Source organism: Vanrija albida (assembly GCF_041260175.1).
Source record: "Vanrija albida strain AlHP1 chromosome Unknown contig_3, whole genome shotgun sequence".
In the NCBI taxonomy this organism is placed as follows: domain Eukaryota; kingdom Fungi; phylum Basidiomycota; class Tremellomycetes; order Trichosporonales; family Trichosporonaceae; genus Vanrija; species Vanrija albida.
In genome coordinates, this window is record NW_027191422.1 from 45,448 (window position 1) to 67,572 (window position 22,125).

At 59.9% G+C, this 22,125-nt stretch overlaps 8 protein-coding genes and 2 non-coding genes across 10 annotated transcripts; 7 read left to right on the forward strand and 3 right to left on the reverse strand.

The window, feature by feature from the left end:
* Positions 1 to 722: 722 nt before the first annotated feature.
* Positions 723 to 2,919, forward strand: Q8F55_003287 (uncharacterized protein; the record flags this gene model as incomplete). The annotated part of the gene is made up of 3 exons (XM_069351834.1): positions 723 to 808; positions 868 to 956; positions 1,139 to 2,919. 3 exons carry the CDS (start codon positions 723 to 725, stop codon positions 2,917 to 2,919), a joined length of 1,956 nt encoding a protein of 651 aa, XP_069209252.1.
* A 1,160-nt stretch (positions 2,920 to 4,079) lies between these two features.
* On the reverse strand, positions 4,080 to 4,188 carry Q8F55_003288. The gene has a single exon. It is a non-coding gene; the product is annotated as a tRNA-Ser (tRNA).
* Positions 4,189 to 4,194: 6 nt separating this feature from the next.
* On the reverse strand, positions 4,195 to 4,285 carry Q8F55_003289. Its single transcript has one exon. It is a non-coding gene; the product is annotated as a tRNA-Ile (tRNA).
* A 571-nt stretch (positions 4,286 to 4,856) lies between these two features.
* Q8F55_003290 (uncharacterized protein) lies at positions 4,857 to 5,403 on the forward strand (the record flags this gene model as incomplete). The annotated part of the gene is made up of 3 exons (XM_069351835.1): positions 4,857 to 5,142; positions 5,179 to 5,244; positions 5,288 to 5,403. The coding sequence occupies 3 exons, from the start codon at positions 4,857 to 4,859 to the stop codon at positions 5,401 to 5,403; spliced, it is 468 nt and encodes a 155-aa protein (XP_069209253.1).
* Positions 5,404 to 6,345: 942 nt separating this feature from the next.
* Positions 6,346 to 6,760, forward strand: Q8F55_003291 (uncharacterized protein; the record flags this gene model as incomplete). The annotated part of the gene is made up of 2 exons (XM_069351836.1): positions 6,346 to 6,498; positions 6,539 to 6,760. 2 exons carry the CDS (start codon positions 6,346 to 6,348, stop codon positions 6,758 to 6,760), a joined length of 375 nt encoding a protein of 124 aa, XP_069209254.1.
* A 1,377-nt stretch (positions 6,761 to 8,137) lies between these two features.
* On the forward strand, positions 8,138 to 8,861 carry Q8F55_003292 (uncharacterized protein; the record flags this gene model as incomplete). Its single annotated transcript, XM_069351837.1, has 2 exons — positions 8,138 to 8,362; positions 8,406 to 8,861. The coding sequence occupies 2 exons, from the start codon at positions 8,138 to 8,140 to the stop codon at positions 8,859 to 8,861; spliced, it is 681 nt and encodes a 226-aa protein (XP_069209255.1).
* Positions 8,862 to 9,035: 174 nt separating this feature from the next.
* On the reverse strand, positions 9,036 to 9,689 carry Q8F55_003293 (uncharacterized protein; the record flags this gene model as incomplete). Its single annotated transcript, XM_069351838.1, has 1 exon — positions 9,036 to 9,689. The coding sequence occupies one exon, from the start codon at positions 9,687 to 9,689 to the stop codon at positions 9,036 to 9,038; it is 654 nt and encodes a 217-aa protein (XP_069209256.1).
* A 1,769-nt stretch (positions 9,690 to 11,458) lies between these two features.
* Q8F55_003294 (uncharacterized protein) lies at positions 11,459 to 12,850 on the forward strand (the record flags this gene model as incomplete). The annotated part of the gene is made up of 3 exons (XM_069351839.1): positions 11,459 to 12,119; positions 12,154 to 12,303; positions 12,339 to 12,850. The coding sequence occupies 3 exons, from the start codon at positions 11,459 to 11,461 to the stop codon at positions 12,848 to 12,850; spliced, it is 1,323 nt and encodes a 440-aa protein (XP_069209257.1).
* Positions 12,851 to 13,847: 997 nt separating this feature from the next.
* Q8F55_003295 (uncharacterized protein) lies at positions 13,848 to 14,272 on the forward strand (the record flags this gene model as incomplete). Its single annotated transcript, XM_069351840.1, has 3 exons — positions 13,848 to 13,859; positions 13,906 to 13,989; positions 14,036 to 14,272. 3 exons carry the CDS (start codon positions 13,848 to 13,850, stop codon positions 14,270 to 14,272), a joined length of 333 nt encoding a protein of 110 aa, XP_069209258.1.
* An 838-nt stretch (positions 14,273 to 15,110) lies between these two features.
* Positions 15,111 to 17,785, forward strand: Q8F55_003296 (uncharacterized protein; the record flags this gene model as incomplete). Its single annotated transcript, XM_069351841.1, has 6 exons — positions 15,111 to 15,179; positions 15,219 to 15,786; positions 16,432 to 16,685; positions 16,721 to 17,343; positions 17,379 to 17,549; positions 17,584 to 17,785. 6 exons carry the CDS (start codon positions 15,111 to 15,113, stop codon positions 17,783 to 17,785), a joined length of 1,887 nt encoding a protein of 628 aa, XP_069209259.1.
* Between the last annotated feature and the right edge of the window lie 4,340 nt (positions 17,786 to 22,125).

Sequence of the window (22,125 nt, forward strand, 5' to 3'; positions counted from 1 at the left end):
CGCCCAGGGATGACGGGCTTGGCGCCACTAGTCAGTCTGGACGACCGACTTGACGACGGCCGACGGACAATACAACTGGGAGGGAGCAATGGATGCTCTATGCACGCTGCACTCAAAGTCGTGTACGCATAACGCGTGCATCCCGACGTCGCGACCAGGTTTGAGGTCCTCGCCGACTCCTGCATGCACGACGGCGACGACGCGCCTTGCCCAGCACTCCCGTCCAGGGCTCAGCCCCCCCGTTTCCATGGTTTCTAGTCACCCGTGGGTGAGGTGGAAACGCGTCGTATGTAATAAGCATTGTAATGTCCTGAATACTCTACATTGCACTTCCCCTCGGGTCTCGAGGTGGCAAGGTAATGCATACCTCGAGGCAGATTGCCCTCTGTCCTACTGCCTGCTTGCCAAGAAGGTACACGCCGGGTGCCTTTGTTCTAATGCACCTGGCTGGGTGGCCTCGCCCTTTGGTGCCCGCCCGAGTCGCCTGTCGCCAGTCGCCTCTCCCTTTTGTGCCCATTCGACACGAACACTTGGCAGTGCCATAATGCCTCCCTCCCTCGCTCTGCTCGGCCTTGTTCTTTAAAAGCCTAGGCGGGCACAAGCAACGCGTCTTTTTCATCCCCTCCTTCTCTCTATCCTTCTCTACCACTCACTCGACAGGTCTGGCACCTGCTCTGATCCCTATCCTACAGTCTCTACACCTCAACTAGTCGACATCTGCGATGCTCGTCAAGTCTCTCACTGCCTCGATCGCGTTTGCGCTGCCTGCGGCGGCGCACATGTCGCTCTGGCACCCCTCCATGTATGGGTGAGTAGTCACCCCGGCGCCCCGCCCCCCTCGCCGCCACCCGCTCACCACCACACCAGCTTCTCTGACGGCTACACCCCCGTCACTCCTCTTGTGCGCATGAACTTCAACGAATGGTGGTTCCACGGCGCGATCAATGACCCTCCTGGTAAGTCGCGCAGTCGTCACAGGGGGGTGCCAGGTGCCAGGTGGGCAAGGAGTCGCACTCCAGACTAGTGTCCGAACAATGCGGCACGCCGGTCACACGCGTCGAGTCGCTCGTCCACCTCGCACCTCGCACCCCCGGCGATCACTCAACCTCCATTGTTCTCAACTGACACACCCCACTAGCTGCTGGAGAGTTTGCCGACTTGCCCGCCGGTGGCGTCTGGAACGCCGAGGTCGGATGCGAGAAGGGCGTCACGTCGTTTGGCGGCCGCCAGAACCAGAACCTCGGATGCGACTCGATGGGCTCGCTCCACCTCTGGAACGATGACCCCAACGACGTCAAGGGCTGCTCCATTGCCATTGCCTACGAGTCGGACGTGTCAAAGCTCCAGCCCGAGGACTTTACCGTCATCTCGGTCGCCGCCGACTGCCCCTACAAGCGCGATGTTCCTTTCGAGGTGCCCGCCGACCTGCCCGAGTGCCCGCCTGGCGGCTGCCACTGCATGTGGTCGTGGACCCACAGCCCCATGGGCGGCGCCGAGGAGATCTTCCTGACTGGCTTCAGGTGCCGCGTCACGGGAGCCAAGCCGACCGCCAAGCCCCTTCCCGCGTCCAAGCCACCCGTCAAGTGCCCCAACGGTGGCTGTGTCGTCGGCGCAAAGCAGCCCATCTACTGGATGCAGAACGAGGGCAACAACATTGACAACCCTCCCAACGACCCGCCCTACTACAACCAGGACTACGGCTACTTTGACGGCGCCCAGAACGACATCTGGGGCGGCGACGGCGTCGTTCCCCCGCGTACCACCACGAGACGTCTTGGCGTCGTCCCGACTGGCTCGGCTGGCGGCAACGGCGGCAAGGGTGGTCAGGGTGGCAACGGCGGCGGCTACGGCGGCAACAACGGCAACAATGGTAACAACGGCAACAGCTGGAACTCTGGCAACAGCAACAACGGCGGCGGCGGCGGTGGCAACCACAACCACGGCAGCACGCACGGCGGCAACAGCTGGAACAACAACGACTGGAACAACAACGGTGACAACAACAGCAACCTGAACGCCAAGCCCGCTCCTCAGCCTCAGCCTGCTCCCCAGCCCGCTCCTCAGCCCGCCCCTCAGCCCGAGTGGAAGCCCGAGTCCAAGTCTGCGCCCAAGCCCGACCCCACGCCCGAGACCAAGCCCGAGTGGAACAACAACTGGAACGAAAACAACAACAACTGGCAGGACCAGAACAAGGACGACGGCAAGGACGACGACGACTCCAAGTGGTGGGGCGAGGAGAACTCGAACTACAACAACTGGCACCACGGTGGACACAACCACAAGTCGTCTTCGTCGGCAGCGGCTACCACGACGACGGAGGCTGCCGCGTCGTCTGCCGACCCGACCGTCGCGCCCGCCTCGTCGAGCTCCGAGTCGGCGGCGTCCGGCACCACGTCGTTCAGCGGCATCGCCGAGCCCACCGGCAGCGCCGACGCCTCGGCCGCCTCCAACTCGAGCAGCGCCGACGCCCCCGTGTCGACCGTCAACCCCGGCGCCGTCCACGTCGGCACCCCGCTCTTCCACGCCGCGCCCACTGCCCAGCCCGACGCTGGCGCGTCCGAGGCCCCCTCGTCCGCTGGCTCGGACGAGAAGCCCCCCGCGCCTCAGTCTAGCTCGGGCGGCCACTGGGACTGGGTCTGGACGGCTGAGAAGGAGAACGAGTGGCAGAAGGGCAAGGACGGCAAGAACAGCGACGCTGGCAAGGACGCCGGTGCCGACGCCGGCGCCGACACTGGCTCGGACTCGACCGACTCGGCCTCGGCCTCGGACGAGTCTGCTGGCGCTGCCGAGCCCTCGCCCGACGCTACCCCCTCTGGCGACGCTTCCCCCTCCGCTCCCAAGCGCAAGCGCGGCGCTCTCCCCCAGTCGGGCCTCCGCTCGCGCGCCCGCGCCGTCCAGCTCGCCCCGCGCTTCTGGTAAGCACGCTGCATCACTGCCTGGGCTGGCCCCGGGCCGTGCAACGCATCGATTGCACCCTCTAAAACCTACTGTGTACGTACTGTAGAGCAATGCAACATGTGTATACCAGCGAGTGGAGCAGCGCAGTCGGCGATTCCTCACCGAGTCGCTAACCAGGCGGACAATGACTGACCCAGCTTGCCATGCCAGCCAGCACGCTCGGACTCGACGCCACCAAGCCTCCTCCTCCCATCCCCACCACGTTCGCCCCGTACACAGTCACAACGAGACAGCGTCACGCCGCATGCCTTTGGCGACAGCAATGTTGTCTACACTCTCCACTCGACACGCATGGCCCCGCCGCGCAGCGCGCCGACCCCGCCCGCCGCGCGACCGACGAGCGTCGCCGCGCCGTGGGTCGTTCCACGCGCGACCGTGCCGGTCCGGCACGGCATGGTGCCCCAACACGCCCCCCACATAAGCGGGCCGCCCGCCCGACCAAGCACTCCGGCGCAAGCTCCGGACGACACGACGCGCCGCACCCCGGGCCGACCCCCAGCTCACGTACGTGCACGCGCGCTCCACGCTGACGGCAGCACCTGCCCCCCGCCCGCCCGCCAGCCGAGAGACGGCACAAGCGCGCCCCGGCGCAGAGCCAGGCGGCCGCACCCCCGCCCGTGTCGCGGCAGGAGTGCTGGTCGCGCTGTGCGGCCGTGCCGTGCGGCCATGGGCACAGGTTTGCGCTGCCCGACCTGCCGCTGTACCCCGTGGTGTGAGTCGGTCGGGTGGTCTGGCGGGCATCGACTGCGGGGAGATCTGACGCCGACAGGACCAGTGGAGGGGGGCACGGTGCAACTCGCCGGTGAGGGCAGCGTCGTGCGACCTCGCCCAGAGGCACAAGAACGTCGAGCGCGGCCTCGAGTGCCAGTAGCCCGAAGTCGGGCCATGGGGAGGCAGGAGACGCTTCATAGCCCAGTACAATCTGTAGTGAGGCATGGACTGCTCTCTTTGAACGGGACGACCGGTCCCGACCAACTACCGACGGCCGACCGAACTGCACGGTCCGCGATAGCCGTGCCCGCGTTCCCTGCTCCCCAACTCAACCAACATGTCGACCTCTCAGACCATGCAACGTCCAAAAGGTCCGACAGGGATTTGAACTCAAAGCGGCCGACGCCAAAAGGTGCGACTGGGATTTGAACCCAGGCGGCTGACGCCAAATGATATCTAGACCTCCTCCTCGTCGGAGCACGTTCTAATCATTCCCCTTAACCACTCGGGCATCGCACCAACGTCTGACCACTGACAGGATCGAACTGCCGACCTTTGCATTACTGACACCGTCGTGGTATTAGTACAATGCTCTAACCAGCTGAGCTAAGCGGCCGATGGGTCTGCTGCAGCTAGGGAGCGGGGTGGTGGAGGTGCGAGGGTGGCGTCCGGTGCGAAAGAGGTGCGAGGCGGCCTGTTTGGGCCGAGCCTCTATCCCGTACGCCAGTTATGACCACCGCCCGCGGCGAGAGGCTCAGATCAGCCTGGGGCATTATCACTCGGGACGACCGCACCTCCCACCACTGTGTGGCAGTCGGGAATGTCTTGGCGGAACAGAAGGTTCGGTAAGGGTAGCTACAGCCGCACCATATCGCGGCCTCTGGCTCCATGTGCCCGCCGCGACGCACGTTCTGGTTGTGCACCACCGGGGCAAAGAAGCGGACGCTCGCGGCATGCCGGTTTGCATCCGAGATCAGATGACGCCCGCTCGGCCTCGGTCGACGATCGAGCGACGGTCTGCGACCTTCGTCGCGAGGGTAGTGGTCTACGACGCGACGGTGTGCGGTCTTCACAAGGCGCGGTGGAGTGCAGACTGTCGGAAGCGAAGCGCCGCTCTCACGTACTTGTACCACGTCCCCAGCCTGTGCTTCCCCCTCGGTTCTCCACACAACCCTGCCCCCAACCCAATGATGAAAGCCCTGCTCCTCCTCCTCGCCACGGCCGCCATAGCCACTCCGGTCGCAGAGGCCGAGCCCATCGACAAGGTCCCCGTCCCTCCCCCGGGCGGCACCAGATGGCCTCCCACCTGGCCTCCGAGGTGGCCTCCGACCCTCCCTCCTCCTGGCACGGTTTTCCCGTCCGGCCAGTCCATCGTGTCCGGCGTCGTCGGCTGCGGCCTCCAGGACCTGCTGCAGTGCAAGAGCAACGGGTACTGGTGTGTCCCCAAGCTCACGTTTTGCTGTACGGAGACCAGTGAGTCAGCAAGGCGGGCATGGCTGACAGGCGCAGAGGGCGCAACCTTCTGTCCGAACGGCACGACCTGCGTCAACTCGGGCAGGTCTTGCCGAGTCAACTGTGGGTCACTTGTGCAGTGGGGAGCTGACTCTGATAGAAACAGCGCCAATCACCCCCGTCACCGTCCCCCCCATCACCGATTGGTACACCCCAACCGGCGTCGCCGACACCTCGGACATACCGATCATCCTCCCTACCGTGACGCCCGTGGCAGAGTAGTCCGAAGGTGTCGCGGTTGCTGCGAATTGTGAACATGCCGAACGAGAAGAAAGAACGGACCGCAAAGGTGAATCTGTCAGCTCAGTGTAAGCAATGTAGTGGCAAGAATGAATCGATTCCCGAAGCGCAAGGTGACGAATCTGTCTCCTATGAGAGTAGCAGAGACGTGGGACCTGCCGGGCACCGCCGCTTGTGTGGGTGTGAATACACCGGCTACATGACCTCGGCGGTGTCCCACTCCTCACTGAACAGGTCACCGCGGCCTCATACGACACCCGCCGCGATGGGGCCTGCAACAGAACCCGCGCGCCCTGCACGGCACAGCCCACCACTGCACCGCACACGAGGATACATGCCCGCAGCCCTCCTCAAGGTTCTGTCAAGCGTGTCAGCCTATCGACGGGGGTGGCGGAGTTTGCAGTGTCCGTTCCTCGCGGCCTTACATCCCCGTCGCCGGCGCCGACCATGGGCGGCCGTGGTCGGCTATAGACTCAACGTTCGGTGGGCGAACTGTAATCTCGGGATCTTGGCGGATCACTGTTATCGTGACGTCAACTCCACTCTTCCATCATGGGCAGTGGCCCACTCGTCCACGGTGGGGATGCCAAGTCGTAACCGACGGTAACGGCGATCCATGGCCGTCTGGCCGAGGGCTGCCGATGAGTCTGACGCCGTCAGGTGCACTTGGCGTGGGAAGGGCCTCGATATCGCTTGGGGTGGCGCAAACGTTGACCTCAAGCACCTTGCAGTTGAGTGGATCTGCCGGAACCCAAGGTAAGGTTGAGTCGAGATTTAGGGGTGCTCAGCTTTCCTCACCTCCAGTCACTCGACACAGCCGAGGATCCTCGACGGCGAGGCATAAAAGGCGGGCGACAGCAGCCGACACTGGTCTTCATCCTGTCCCCCCAATCCTCAACTCCAGACCCAGCGCAACTCTTTAGAATGAAGGTCAACTTCCTCGCCATTGTCACCATCCTCGCGGCGACCGCCAAGGCCGCCGAGTCGTTCTACGACCCCACCGACAACACGACCTGCACGCTGAAGGACGATGGCTCCCTCAGCTGCCTTGAAGGCAAGATCGACGGTGTGCGAGTCGTGAGTAGGATGTATTCACTCGATCAAACTAACTGGGCAGCTTGACGTCGCGGCTCAAGAGGGTGCCACTCCTGATGACAAGGACGTTGATGGCGGAGAGGAGAAACGCGGCCTTAAGGGGCGGGGCCTCACCTGCGCTTTCAGAGGAGTGTCCGGCTGCAGGGCCAAGTGCCACAGGATTCACGGAAAGCCGTGCGGCGGCCGCTGTCTCGACGATGGCTGGCCCTGGGGCCACATCTGCTACTGTTCTGCCAGGTGCTAAGAAGAGCGAGCTGCGACGTAGTTCTCGGCAAGAATGAAGAATGAAATGTGGTGTGAGCTTGACAACAGGTCCATTTGGCTGAAGCCCAGCCGGAGGGACCCTTGTCGTGGAGAGAACAAGCTGTCAACGACCCCACACGTCGTCCTCCCACTTCAATAGCCGTACAAATGCTGTTTGATCACTGATGGTGCTCCTGATTGTTTGTTCCAGACCCGCGTGGCCTCTGGACTGTGGCAGGCGCAGCACTGCTTTTGTGGTCCACCGCCATCACTCTCCTGCCCCCATCATCACACAGCCCAGGATTGATAAAAGGCCAAGGGGGGGCGACTTCAGTCCGCTCACTCAACTCACCTTTCGCACTGTGCGGCCCCCACTCACGGTCAACAGCACTTCCTCACACACGATGGCTACATAGAGCGCCTTTTGGCTCTGCGCAATTACTGTCTAGCCTGTCCAACCACCCATGATCGCCTAAAGATTCTCCTCCAGGGCGGCATCGCTGTGCTCAACATCCAGGCTGTCGCGATAGATGACTGCTGCCGTCGACTCCGTGTCGACCGCGGAGCACCCATCGTCAACCCTCAGACCTACCACACGTTCATGAACTGGCTCGAACATGAAATGGCGGCTGCCTGCCGCCTGCGGGGGGATATGGAGAGCCTCCTCGTCCAAATGACACACCATGACCCAAACAGTATCATCACCAGCTTGGAAGCAAGCTACACCGCCCAGAAGCTGTTTCTCGACGCCTTCCATATGTCAAGGATTGCCGAGTGGTTGGTCTTGGACAGTGAGAGGACTCTCCTGGGCCCGGGGCGCGCAGACCCAAATTGATCAAATCGAACATCTCCTGGGTTTACATATGCACATAGCGTAGAGAAGTAGTTTGATCATCTGATGTCGTCGACCAACTTGGAGATGCTGTGGCCCCAGAGATGCAATTGATTCTACGGTATGTAGTGCAGTAGTGAGTGCCGCAGCGAACCCGTCGGGGGTGTGTTCATCACCGCCACGGAACAGGAAGGCGCGTTGAAGCAAGTGCTGTCATGGACAAGCAGTCGACGAGTCGAGGGGTATGCACAATGGCGCCCCGTTGCTGACAACACGCGCCCCGCCTGGATGTGTGCCCTGTCGTGTGGCGAGCGAGTGCGGTGTGTGGAAAAACCCCAGGCTGCCTTCGCCCTCCAGTCAACCACCACTCCGCCCTCGCAAGTCATCACTGGGGCACCCGAGAGTGGGATAAAGTGGATGACCGGGTCCTGTCCGTCGCTCTTGAACTAACTCATCCACCGCCTACCCATCCACCGCCAACTCGTCCAAAACCAACTCGTCCACCACCAACTCCCCATCTCCAAACCGACCTCCGCTACTACAACCATGGACGCCGCCGCAGCCATGAACTCCGCCCTGCAGCAGGCTCTGATCCTCTCCAACGATCGCGGAAACCTGGCCGTCGCGCAGGCTGCGTCGCTGAATCAGTCTCCCAGCCACGGCCGCGACGCAGAGGCGAATGTCGCCGACGGTGCTGTCATTCAGCGCGGGGAACTGGAGCTCGCAGTTCAGCTGTTGCGCATTGGCGGCACCCCCAACCCCCCGCGTACCGTGAGTGCCTGTACCTGTACCGTTCGGCCCGCTAACAGACCAGGACCCATTCACGCCCGCGGGCTACATGGAGCGGTGTGCTTTCGTTGCGAAGATTGTGAACAAGCCTTGCTCGACCCTCCCCGCAATCCGCATCTTCCTTGAGGGGGTAGTGGCGGCCCTTAGGATTCAGTACGAGGCCATGACAGCTTGTCTCGAGAAGCTCACCGAGCTCCGCCCCCGCCTTGACGCCGCCCACCCTCGGTTCTATCTCCAGGCCAAGATCATCATGGAGACGGATATGGAAGACAACTCTGATATCCGAGGGCGGATGGCGCGTCTTATCCTCCGCATCGAGAATCGCGATGTGAATGGCATCGTCACGGGGGTGGCGCACAATCTCGCGAATGACCTCTTCCACCAGGCGATGGGGAGCTTTGCCAAGGGGGTATGGTGTACCACCAATGACGAAGCCACGCTTCTGGAAACGGCACGTGGAATGCACGACCTGAAGTTGTAGTCAAAGTTGTGATTTGTGATGCCTGTCCAGTCTGACGACGGGGTGGCGTCGACGGCAGATTGGTTGGAAGTCTGTCAGTACATATGAAGTGGCCTATCGATGCATCGAGGTTCAGGCGCCAATTTCCTACTCATCATAGTCTGTACAATGGAGAACATCTACAATGGAGAACATCTACAGTGGAAGGCCCCTGCCCGGCACCGGGCTCTTTGGAATCACTGGATGATACACACTGTCAACCGGTGGAGCGGCCGCCTTGACCTGGTCGATGAGCCCAGGCATCCAATCGATCACGTCCTTGTACGTCGCGAAGAACTCATTCGACCGTGCCACAATCTCCCGGAACCGCTTGGATACCAGCTCCTCAGGGCTTCCATTTTGCACGCGCTGGTCGAGCGTGAAGAACACTTTGAGCAAATACTCGGCGTCCTCGATCTCGGTCTTGAGCAGGTGGTGGGCAGCCTTCCACCGTGCGTAGTCCACGGTCTGGGTCGTCGGGATTCGAACAAAGTTGAGATCCACGAAGAGGTCGTTGTACCCAGCGAAGGCCTCGTCGATGGTGGTGCGCCACTCGGCGATAGCGGTGCCAACTTCCCGAGGTGCGTGGGCGCCACCGTCGAGGAACTTGGGTTGGTTGGGCGAAACGCCAGGAGTGGGCGACGGGAGTAGCGGTGGCCGTGGGTATGGCCAGTCTGGACCAGGTACCGGCGTACGTGATGCACGGTTGTTGAACGTCGAAGGCTGCCCGCGACGTCCACGTCCACCTCTCGTCGAGCGTGTGTCGCGTCGGTTGGACGGGGCGGAGGTGCTGGCCTTCTTTGGTGGCATCGTTGTGGGTCGGTGGGTCGGTGGAATCGGTTGACTCGTCGCGGCTGTCGTTTTATTCGGTGCACACTCGAGGGTGGATGGGTGAGCACAAGAGTCTGGGTGCGGGAACACGACAACTCATGGCGAGCAGCGGTGTTGTAGTGTTGTGTCAGTTGGTGCGAGTGGGAGATGACTCGCGCCCCAGTCGGTGCGGATGCTGATCTGGTCATTGCGGGGTGGCCGTTTGTGCTCAATGGTGACAACGATAGACGACCATCCTAGTGAGTATTGTTTGATAGAGGCAGCGCGCAGGACTGCCCCTACCAGTTTGTCTTGTCTTCGGGCTGGTGCGAGTGGCGGCGTTGAGACCAAAGGTGGTGGCAGAACAATGGCATGTGGCCTCGGACGAGGGGTGTTGTTGCATTGTGCAACTCGTCGCGCACCTGTCAGCATCTCTTTGTCCTCACATTCGGCAATGTGCGTTGCCAGTGAGTGCAAATGCTGTGCAAGCAGTCCATAGCAATGTCTGGCGGGGGTCGCCGCTGTCTGCACCTCATCGACCTGCAACTCATCGTTGACGCTCCGAGATAGGCTACAGCGGAAACAGTGTGAGTTAGATTGGAAACGCACCCGCAGTGGTAACCTCACGGCGCATAGTTTGCTGGAGCAAGAGCAAACACAAACCCCTTTAGGCATACCCTCGACGTGACTCAACTCGAGGTGCCTCTTCCAGAAAACGGGAGTCCACAAGGTTGTGGTGATCACAAGGGAGAAGGGGAAGCGGGTCATTTTGAGTTGGACTATGTCGAGTGGAGAGCTCCGCCGCTCGTCTCAGGTGGTCTGGGACTCTCGTGCTGTTGGCATAACCTTTCTCGTGAGTCTATCCTCAACATGTCGTGGGCGTGAAACATGGGCTGGGAGAGCTGACGCTCGATGATGTCCGCACAATGCCCAACTTCACCACCTTGACAATCGAGCCCAGGCCTCAGACACGCCTAGTGCAGGAACGTGACAAGTTACTCCGGAACAACCAATGCTGGCCGCCTTGCTGGTTGTCATGCTTGACCGCAAGCGCCAACTTTAAGCAACGGAAACGGGTTTCATGATTACGGCAGTAGGTGTCGGGGAGGGCCACCCTGGTCCACAAGGTGCGCGTTACGAACTGTAAGGCTGTTGCATCCACCCAACTCCACATGCGACACCATCTGCCAGAACTGGGCCCACGCATGTCCAGTCAACCCCTGTGTGCGGCTCAGTACAACCAATCCAATCCCGCGTCGACATATGCGCGTCTTCCGTCGGCAGTCTTCGAGAACACCAGGGGGGCACGTGAAGTGACAAACTCTGTGGTGCGGCAACGGCAGATCGCCCTCGGTCGGTGTCTTGAGCGGGTGAGGCGATGGTAGTGCGGTGATCCCCACTGCCGCGGCTTTCCCTTCACGTGCATTCCGCACCTCCGCTCTCTTGCCGCGTCCTGCCGCCCTAGCGCAGGTGAGCGGTATGGACAGCAAGTGTGAGGAGGTCGATGTCGAGATCAGCGTCTAGGTTACTTTTCCCCTTGCTCGGGCTGGAACCCAAGGTGAAGCGCCGCGAGAGCTACAGTAGGCGAGTGTCGAGGGCTCCGATGCCTGGACCAAGGGGACCTGACGTGACGAGAGGCTGCGCATAGCCGGCAGAGTGGCATCCGAGTAGACTTGAAGGGCGCCGTGGTGAGGCATGTAAGTCGGCTCATCTCGTCGACCAAGACGACAACACAAGCAACTCATCCCCTCCTCTTCAAGGAGAACAGCATGATCACCGTAGCCCTCCTTGCCCTCCTGGCTGTGTCCACGAACGTGGCCATAGCCGGTGACGCGGGCCAGTTCGTAGTCGAGCTGGGCGCCCTCCTCAACGCGCGCATCGACCCCATCGTCGACCCAGGCAACACGGCCGACAAGGGCCACGCGCACACCATCTTTGGTGCCAACAACTTCCGCAACCAGCTCAACACGCACGCACAGATCACAGGCGCCGAGTGCACGTCGGCCATGATCCAGGCCGACAAGTCCAACTACTGGATCCCGACGCTGTACTGGATCAACGGGGCCGGCGAGTACGAGGCCGCGTGGCTCAAGGGCGCGCGCGCGTACTACATGTTCCAGGATAACACCAAGACCGAGCCGTTCCCTGAGGGCTTCCGCATGATCTCGGGCACGGCGACTACGCGCACCCGCAGCGACAAGACGGTCGGCATCTCGTACAACACGCCGTTCGCCAATCTCGCCGAGTACCTACCCAACAACACCAACAGCGGCACGACTAACCTCCCCGCCTGGCAGTTCACGTTCAAGATCCAGTTCCCGGCGTGTGGTACCGGCGCGCTTGACTCGCCCGACCACTTCTCGCACATGGCGTGGCCGCTCAACAGCAACAACAAGCCGGACCCCCAGTTCGGCATCAAGTGCCCAATCAGTGAGTAGTCAGTGGTGACTGCGCTGATATCCAGCACACCCAAAGCGCTATCCCACCATACAGCTCGAGGTGTACTGGACACTGTGGTCCCAGCAGGCGGCCAAGTGGCGTAAGGGCCCCAACGACATCAACCTCATCCTCGGCACCGGTGATACGCTCGGCGGTTCCCTCCACGCCGACTTTGGTAAGTGTCTCGTCAATGGCCTAGCTCACCCACAGTCAACGGATGGGACACCAACGTCATGAAGGCCGCCCTCGCCGACAAGCAGTGCTTCCAGAACGTCGATGTCGAGGGTACCAAGTGCCCGGCGTTCAAGCCGACCGTCAACATCCCCAAGGCGCGTGCGTGTCGGTACCGCGGACAGGTGCCCGACGAGGAGCTTGGCTACTACAAGCCGCTCAAGAACCTCCCGGGTTGCAACCCCCGCTGGGACGCCAACGTTGCTACCAAGCCGAGCGCCTGCCCAGCCGGGTACAAGAAGCCGGGATGGACGTGGCCCAACGTCGCGTGGGCCAGCTGGGAGAACTTCCCCATCTGGCCGCTGGCCGTCAACTTCCCCAACGCGGTTGGCAAGCCCACAGCTGCCTTCCTCCAGCAGTTCACCCCGACGCTCGGCGACAAGTTTGTCCCGTGGGGCAGCGTGGCCACCACGCCGTCAGGATCCGCCGAGGACATCAAGAACAACCTCGACATTGTCACTGCGCCGAACAAGGTTCAGCAGGTTGCTTGAGGAGAGTTAGGGGGACGTATGGTTAGCGATTTCAAGCCTGTCGATCCAGTGTGCTGGAATGAAGAATGTGAACTGGAGGGACAGGGTCAGGGTGGACGTCGGTTGTCACTTCCGCCATACGCGCGGGAGCGGCCGGGTGGCGACGCGAGGCGTGACGAGCAAATTGTGCGCGTAATCGACGTCACTATTCCCTTTGAGCCACTGAGCGGGAGTCGACTTGGCCGCTGCGGCTGCTCGACCCGACCACACCTTATCAAATCAAGCGGGTCGCCGTAATCAAGCATCGCGGGAGGGTGACTTGAATGCGCGTCGTCCATCATTCCACTCCCCGCGCATCACAATCTTGACGCCACGGGAATCGTGATGCGGGCTGGAACTCACCTCGCCCCCCCCCCCCCCCCAACCTCATGCATCCCAGGTCCACCTCACGCGAAGCCGGCCGACACCTCGGTCTTCAACCGACCGCCCTATTGGCTCCACCTTCTTGGCCTCCTGGCTGTCTCGCCCTGCGCCGCCGGCCCCAGCTTGGCAGCCTCTTGCACCCTCCTGCACGGCTCTCTCTCGGATCCCATTGTGCTGTCAATCAGGAACGATTAGGGGGAGAAAAGCATGGGGGTGATTCTCCGTGACGACGTGCCGGCGCCCAAGGTATGGGTCCGGCACTGACGCCAGGCGAGGGACCCGGTCGACGCCTTGTCGACGCCACGCCGCGCCACGCCCGCGCCACACCCGCCGCCACCGGGGGCCCGAACACCCGAGTCCCTTGCTGCCGCTGCCCACGCGCCGGCTTTGTTTTCGTGATCTGCTGCAGCCATGGTTCATTGTTCATCGCGACCTGTGCGTAATGCATCAGTATGGGCGGCAGGTGACCTTGACCGAGGGCCTTGGATCTGGAGCTGATGGGAAGAACGATGAGTTATAAGAAGGCCGTTGATGATACTGCTGTGAGCATCAACCACTGCCTGTCGCAAACACGAGAACACACCGCATCACAGCCATGTCATCGACAGTGAGTAGCCACGGAGAAGCGGTGATGGCACCTGCTCACCTACCAGCTCCAGCACTCAACCCGCGAGGTCCGCTTTGCCGATGGCACGCGTCCGTTCAAGCTCAAGCCAGCACCTGAGCCAGTCAAACCCGTGAGTACAGTGCATGACCATACGCATTCGTGCTCACATCCACCAGGCCTTGATGACTCGCTCACCACGAGTATACCACCTGCCCAGCGCGGCCGGGTTCCAGCGGGCGTCGAACTCTGGCCTCCCACGATCACCCGCATGCTTCGACCTTGCGGCAGTCCTCTCTTCCCCAGACTTCAACACTGCATCCGACTGTACCCCACGCGAATATGTTCCGCGTGACCCCAGGATAGGCCAGAAGCCCCGACCTACGGCCCTTCTCACACCCCCTCCATCGCCATGAGCCCGCCCGGGTGGACCCATTATCTTGGCCTAGAAGTTCCTGTGGATGCTCCCTGGTGGAGATCCTCGTCCGACAATTGTACCACTCTTGCATGTATCAGCTGTGCCCTTAGACTCCCACCCGGCCAGCCTTGGCGGAGCACGGCCCCACGATAGTGGGTCTGTACCGTCGGCGCAACACCAAGGCTCTCCGCCCCATCACATGATGACTGCGCACTCACCACCGCCGCCACCCTTCCACCTGGTACAGTGAGACATCCGGTGTCGGCGAGCATGCAGGCCCCGAAATCGGTGCGCCCCGCCTGCCGCCGCGGCAACCTCGCATTCACACAATGCCAAGCCACCTGGCGGCTGCAATTTTTATACCGGCGCCACCTGAGCGCCCACAATGCCTCTCCTGTCGCCATCAAACCTGCCCAGCCGTGACCGGAGCGATGCGGCAAGTGTCGAGCTGTTGTTCGATGGGGTACCCGCTTAATTTGATCATACGTCATCGAACCGGCGGCGGCGAGTCTTCCAAGGTACGCCTCTACGACACGGTGGACGTCGCGTTTACTTGGCATTGACACCCTGTCCTGAGGCCTGAACAATAGGTCAGCTGGACGGCACTGGTCGAGTTTGTCTCTCGCCAACCACGCCTATTACCCACTTACACAACGAAAGCCATGTTGTTGTTACGGATTGTCGTTCCCCCAACACAACGCATTTGTTTGCCGTAAAGACACCTTTGCTATGAACACTGCCGCCCCCTGCTCAAGTTGCGTTGTTCAAAACGTCGGCGACGACACTACTTAGGACGCTGTCTTCTGCAGGAGAATGCTCAACCTCACCCACTTACAATGGCCTTCAGCGTGCCCTACCTACCACCGTACCACTACAGCCACCCCTCGTACTACTACGATGCGAGAGTGAGTTCATCCTGTCGTAAGGCTGGGCTGAGCTCCAAGGCGCCGATGCCCGGGTCCTACCCGCTCGGATCAGGCTACGGAGCGGTCCCCTTCCATCCTCCAACAGCACCTGCCCCCCGCGCCTGGCTATCCACCCATGATCACCAGGTTCTCGCCTATCTCACCGACTTTGAGCTCGACCTCAAGAGCCTCAGCAAGGAGTACGACGCGGCTATCGTTCAATTGGAGGGCGGAAAGCCCAAAGACGACGTCTACATGATTCCCTGGTCCGACTATGTCTGCGGCATCAAGATGGAGCGGGAGAATGTGCAGGAGCTCTTCCGGCTTGTCATCAGTCTCGCCGCACGGATCAAAGCCGCCGAGGTGTCCTCAACCTACGCTATCCATTGCGCCCACCAGTATGGCAACTATCTCGAGAACTTCAAGTACGAGCGCTGGAGCAGTCTGACCATGCGTGTCCATACGGCCGTCGAATACTACCGAAACAATGGTACAGGCCAGACCGAAGTGGTCGCGGGGGAATCACCTCGTCGTCCCCCGGGCGTGGATCCCTTTCCAACCAAGGCTCAGTCCAAGCCAGAGAAGTCTCCTCCACCCAAGACAGAGGGTTCGTCTCGATCCAAGCCAGAGGAGAAGTCTCAATCCAAGAGGGACACGGTATCACAATGCGAATCGGACAGGACCTCTCCCTCCAATCCAGAGGAGTTGTCGTCCGCACGATCATCGTCGGACGGACGCGAATCCTCTGCCCGTCATCGACGGCGCCTTACCAAGACGACCCGCTTTTCGACCGCTTCAGTTGGACCGAGGTTGTCTTGAATGCAATGCCTTCCGGTGTGTCCACCCACCCAAGCTACTCCACAGTGCATACAAACTTCGAACCTCGAATGCCCCCGCACTCACACTGACACCGATCACATCGATGGCCGGAACTCACTCAGCACCCGGAGCATAACTCAGCGCACGTTTCCCGGCCACTACTCGGGACCGCCTTTATCGGACAGGCCATGGCTTCCGGACATCTTCAGAGACCTTTACTAGCCCAGTGAAGTGTCGTCCCGATGATATCCCGGCGGTCGGTGGCCACCACGTGTGTGCTGGAGCGCATGGTGCACTGCGCTATCGCGATCTAGTGGCGCCGATGGCGGGCGATAGTGAGACAGCATCGGCTACTTCTTCCTCGTAACCAGGTCATTGGGTCAGGCTTCAGAGGCGACTCACCAACGTGCACTACGTTCAGTGTCTCGCACAGTGTCTATAAAGTCAGACCCGGGACTGCCCTCTTCCCGGTCCAAGCTCCCCGACAAAATGCTCGCCAGCGCTCTCCTCGCACTGTTCCCCCTCGTCGCGGCCGTCCCGACCGCATCGCCTGCGGCCGTCAACCCGTACCCCGATGGAAGGCGCCTGACCTTCACCAACGGGCGGTTCAAGCTCGCGCACTTCACCGACCTGCACTACGGCGAACGCGGTCCGCGCAATGGGTGGTCGGCGTGGGCGGACGAGCGGGTGGGTCTCGGGTGCGTGTCAGCCGCTGACGTTAGGGACGCAACAGCACTCGCGTCATGAACGACTGCCTCGACGACGAGAAGCCCGACTTCATCGTGTTCGGCGGCGACCAGACCAACGGCGAGAACGCCCTCGCGTCCAACGCGACGGCCTACCTTGACTGGGCGTTCGGCCCCGCCCTCCGTACCAAGACGCCGTTCGCCACCACGTACGGCAATCACGACCACAGCGTTCACATCACCCACAGCGCGAGCTACGACTTTGAAAAGAACAAGGCGCAGGCCAAGGCTCTGTCATGGACCCAGCGGAACCCGGACAGCTCGGTCGACCCCGAGGGGGCGTTCAACTACTACATCCCTGTGTATGCCGACGCCGCGGCCACTGTTCCCTCCCTTCTCCTCTGGTTCTTTGACAGCCGCTCCGGTGTGTTCACGGCTGCGACCAACCCCCAGGACTGGGTCGATACCAAGGCCGCGAGCTGGATCAACTCGACCGCCGCGGACATGAAGGCGGCGTGGGGCAAGCTTCCGAAGTCCCTCGTCTACGTCCACATCCCGCCGACGGCCGCGCTCACCATCCAGACAAAGGACGTCAACCCCAACCCCGCGGCCCACCCTGGCATCAACGGCGAGACTGTCACCAACCAGGGCAAGAGGGCGTAAGTGGCACTAGGTAGCGAGGCTGACCCCGCAGCGCGGCGTTCAACGCAAAGAACCCGGAGATCGTGTTCTGGACGGCAGTCACGGCCACTCTCGGTGGTCCAGACGGCCAGGGACTCATCGCCCTCACGAGCGGGCACGACCACTACAACGACTGGTGCGGTCCCGACAAGGGTATCGGGCCGTTCACCTTTTGCTATGGCCGGTGAGTGGGCTTGGAATGGCGTAGTTGACCCCAGCCACACGGGATACGGAGGCTACAGCGACCTCCCTCGCGGCGCTCGTCTCTTCGAGGCTCGGCTCGGAACCAGCGGTGAACTCGACTCGCTCAAGTCATGGATCTGGCTGGAAAACCACTCGACGCAGAACACCAACACGCTTGTGGACCAAACTAAGACGACACTGGTCAACTCGCGTGACTCCAGGCCCGTTGGGTGGTGACCTCAACTTTCTGGTTTGAAAGCCACAAAGATCTGCCGAAGAGCAGGTCGAACCACCGCTGGGCTGTAACAATCGTGATAGTCTGAGACTTTGAAGTGTGCACTCCTCTGAACAGTTCAAAGTCATGTACTCGTTAGAACCGTAACCAAGGGCCGATGACAGCGAATTCATATGGTTGAACGAAAGGTACATACATCCTCATCAATTAGACCCCTGCGTTCAGATGGCGATCATTCATCGAGGCCACAACCATGACCTCAATTTACTCGTGAGGACTGGATCTCCCTGAGAAGAGCTTTAAACGCGGTCGAGGCCGTCGCGGTGAAGTCCTTCTTGTCGTTGCCGACAAGCGGTTCATTCTCCTCCGCCGCGAATGGCAGATGTCCATCACAGGCGCGGTTGAGAACTTGGGATGCGAACCGGTTTTGCGTGGTGTCTATCATCGCCGTGAAGTTCTTCCTCTGAGCCATGATATGATCACGCTCCCTTTCTTGTATGAGATCGGATGCCAAGTTGACCGCCCCTTCAAGGTGCCCTCCGTACACGGGAACCGCACTCGCCGCAAGCGCGGCCATTGCAGCACCGGTCTCCATGCGGCCAGACTTGCCGCTCGAGTTTTCCTCAGCGGTACTCAGAAGTGCATGGAAGAACCACACAATCGTTCCGTACGCCAGTGCTCCTTCGGCGCAAGTTTCAGTATTGGCATGCTCGAAAATTTGAGGAACTTCGATCCCTGGAAGTTTAGGCCACTTGACAAATACGGGAGGGTCTCTCGGTCTTCGTCCGGGGGGGGGGGGGTGGATTCGTGAGTTGGCCTTGTACGATGACATATTGCTCTCCCCCATCTTGCGCATTGGCGACTAATGCTTCTGAGACTGATGGGACAGTGGACACGGGATTGCTGAAGGAGACTGAGGAGGCCAAGTTGCTGGGTGGCCTCCCAGGAGCGGCTACTGCTGCACTGCTCGAGGTGGCTTTCTGTCGTAGCTGGCGTGCATATTTCTCTGCTTGAGTCAGCATGAACGGGTTCTTTGGATCCTCACTCTCACCACCCGTTCGTTGACCCATCGTAGGCCGATCCCTCGCAGTGTCTACAGCGATTGGATGAAGAGCATTCCAAGCCCTGATGCTGACCACCAACGGGATCTTCACCTTCTCATTAGTGGAACCGGTACAGCGTCATGTGTCTTTTCATGTACTTACCTCTAGGTCATTTTTTAGTCCCTGTGCTTCAAGGGATGCCACTTCCACCTTGTCCTCCCATGTCCTGGCCTTTTGTTCTTGCTTTCGCCTCCGCTCCTCGTCACAAGACGGAGGGACAAATTGTGGATCGATTTCGATCTTCCGTACCCAGGGCCGAGGGTCGAGAAAGCTCAGGTCTGGGGGTGGCACCATGGGGACACTTTGTTTACTGCCAGCACGAGGTCGCCTGGGAAAGGGAGCGGACGAGAGACGGAGGCCCAGGTTTGCCATTTAAGCATGTGCTTCCACCCTCGCTTGGTCCTCTGCGTCTGAAAAACACACCTGATGGCATCGGTATCGTTGTTTCGGCCGCACTGGCCACAGTGGCATCAGTGGACTTTTACCCAGCGCACGGTTCGTGTCAAGTACAGTACCCTGGAATGCATCCCCAACGCATTACACGTCTCGTGCTGTTGCTTACCCTGGATGCGGTGTTGCACGAATCTGTGGCCCAGTAGATTGATTCAGCAAATGCGGTTTAGCGACGTTGCCATCTTGCTCGCCGTCAACCGTGGGCGTAGCGTCGGACGTGATATCGTTGTACCGGCACATGTACTTAGCGGTGCCTTTCACCATCTCCTTCTTGGCGCACCTCACTTGGAGCATACAACCCAAGCGTCCAGGTACGTGCGCACCCTGCTCCAGCGATCTGTCGCATAGAGGTGTTATGGCATGTGCTGGGGAACGGCGCTGTGGCGAGAGTGCATTCTCAGCTGAGTGACTAGGCAATACATAGCCCTACCTCCTGTTTCCTAGAGGCGGCAATGCTGCCATACTCCTCTGTTGGTTCCTGCATTTTACCTCGCGCCTTGGTGCACTCACGCAAGCTGTGCATACTGATCCCTATTGTATCCTCTGGGGTGTACCAGGAAGTTGAACATCCCATGCGGCCCAGAATCCGACTCCCGGAATGACGGGATTACCAGACGAAAAGGAGGACACGCGTTCGGCGACAATGCTGGAGGGTGCTGCTTTTAGATAAACCACCAGCCAACCACCGCAATAGGCTGCTCCGTCGATATCCATATGAGCCTCCAGCGAATGCATTGACCGTTACTTCACGGGTGGCCCATTCAAAGCACTGTCCCTTAGGCCGACATACACAGTTGGTGTTCTTCGGCGGAGTTTGCCGGCTTTCTTCGTTGTTGCTTGTATGTTGCAACACTGTCCTTGAACGAACGACTGTGCCTACTTACAGACCACCAAGTATCTACATATGTACATGACAACTTTCATCAACCGTCCCCGAGTACTCCCAATAAGCATCTATGTTGTTGGTCACCCGCTAACATAAGAACGGATTTCGAGACGCAATAAGCCATGTCTTTGAACAGAGCCTTCTGGCTGTCCGTCTCAAACGTGACATCCTTAGACCAGAGTGGAACGAAATGATCTCGCCGATCAAGAACCTGGGTCTTGAATTTAAACATGCAAAAGGCCGCCATCTGAAAGTGAGCGCCCACTTGAGATGGTTTGTCATAGCTGTAAACCCACGGTAGTCGCCTCTCCATCGTTGTCGGTGGTGGTTAACAGTGCCATCGTCGAATAGGCCAAGGAAAGACGGACAGCATGGAGGAGTTTGTTGTTGCTTTCCCCCGTCGGGATTTCAAGACGGTCGAGCAGTGTGTCTCTTCTGCCTTCCATTTTGTCTGCATCACACGCAGCCCATGTGCCGTCATCCCAGGATGCGTAAAGAATGGAAGCGCAGGCTTGCACCTGAATAGCCCCCGGTGGGTTTGTCTTGTTGGCGGCAATTTCTGCGAGTAGATATCGCATCATCTTCTGCAGATGGGTGAGGGGGAGTATGAGACCCAACTTGGCGCGACGGATATCCATAGCTACAAGCTCAGGTGACCACTTGAAAACAGCCATGAAGAGTGGAGAATCCCCATTGGCCCACATGCAGAGCATGACTGCGGTCAGGAACTTGATATGTTCTTTCATCACCAGATGACTTCGGGAGTGCTCCCGGAGCGTTGGGAAATACAGAGGCCATTCGCCGTGAAAAAGCATTGGGATGTCAAGTGGGTCGACGAGCCCCCAAAATGTCGCTTCTACCTCGCCCATACCGAGATAGGGGGGACAGGAAGCGGGCTTGGGTAGCTTGAGAGAATACTTGTTCGCAAGGTCCCTTGATCTCTCACTGTTCATGTTCAACTTCATCTCTTTAATGATGGCGTTGCGGTGCTCCGCTTCCTGGGTGCCTGTATTCAGATGCTGCCATCAAATTCGAACATTGAAGCTTACCCATGCAGAGTTCTCCTCCACCCGGTATGAGAACTCGACGTTCCTCCCCCAGCTGTGTTTAAAGAGTGCCTCAAACCACAGTGTCCGCACGACACGGGGGTGGATATCCCTAATGCTCAGGAAGATCTTGGAAACCCGAGTCCCTCGATAAAAGAAATGTTCGGGGCGCGTAGCACTGAGTAACTTCCAACGAACCATTCTCTCGGGATAGAAATCCAAGCACTGAAAGCCCTGCCACAGGTAGAACAGGATCTTCGCCTCACGAAATTCGGCCCCTTCATCGGAAGGTAGGTCGAACTCTTCTCGTCCGAATATGAGGTACTTGGTTCCCTCGAAGTTGAGCCCATTGGTGCCATAGGGGATACACTCCAATTCACCCGTGTCGGGCAACTGGGAATCAGGACTGTCCTCCTCCTGCAATCCACATCAAGCTTACCCGGCCCCGCTTCAAGAATGAAAACATGAATTGTCGCTGAGGTGGGGTATGTACCAGTCGCTCGTTTCACGATGACACACAATGATGTTCCCGGGTGTTATGTAGTCCAGTGTGCTCGAAGAGGCATGGATTGTGAAAAAACTGAAGTGGGGAAGGCAGAGGTGTGAAAAGAGCAGGGTACATGATTGGGACATAACTGGTCACGGAGGAGAGCCGTTACCACCCGTGATCCTCGGCCGGACGCTCGACGGACCACACCGCAATCTTGATCACTTGACGCTCCCCGGGATTGGAATGGGCGATGGCAATGAACAAAGCGCAAAGACGAGCAGCACCGTATGACTCGAACAAAAAAGGCAGTGCAGCCCAAGCCACCAACTCGAGAAACTGGCATTGCACAGGCCACTGGATATCG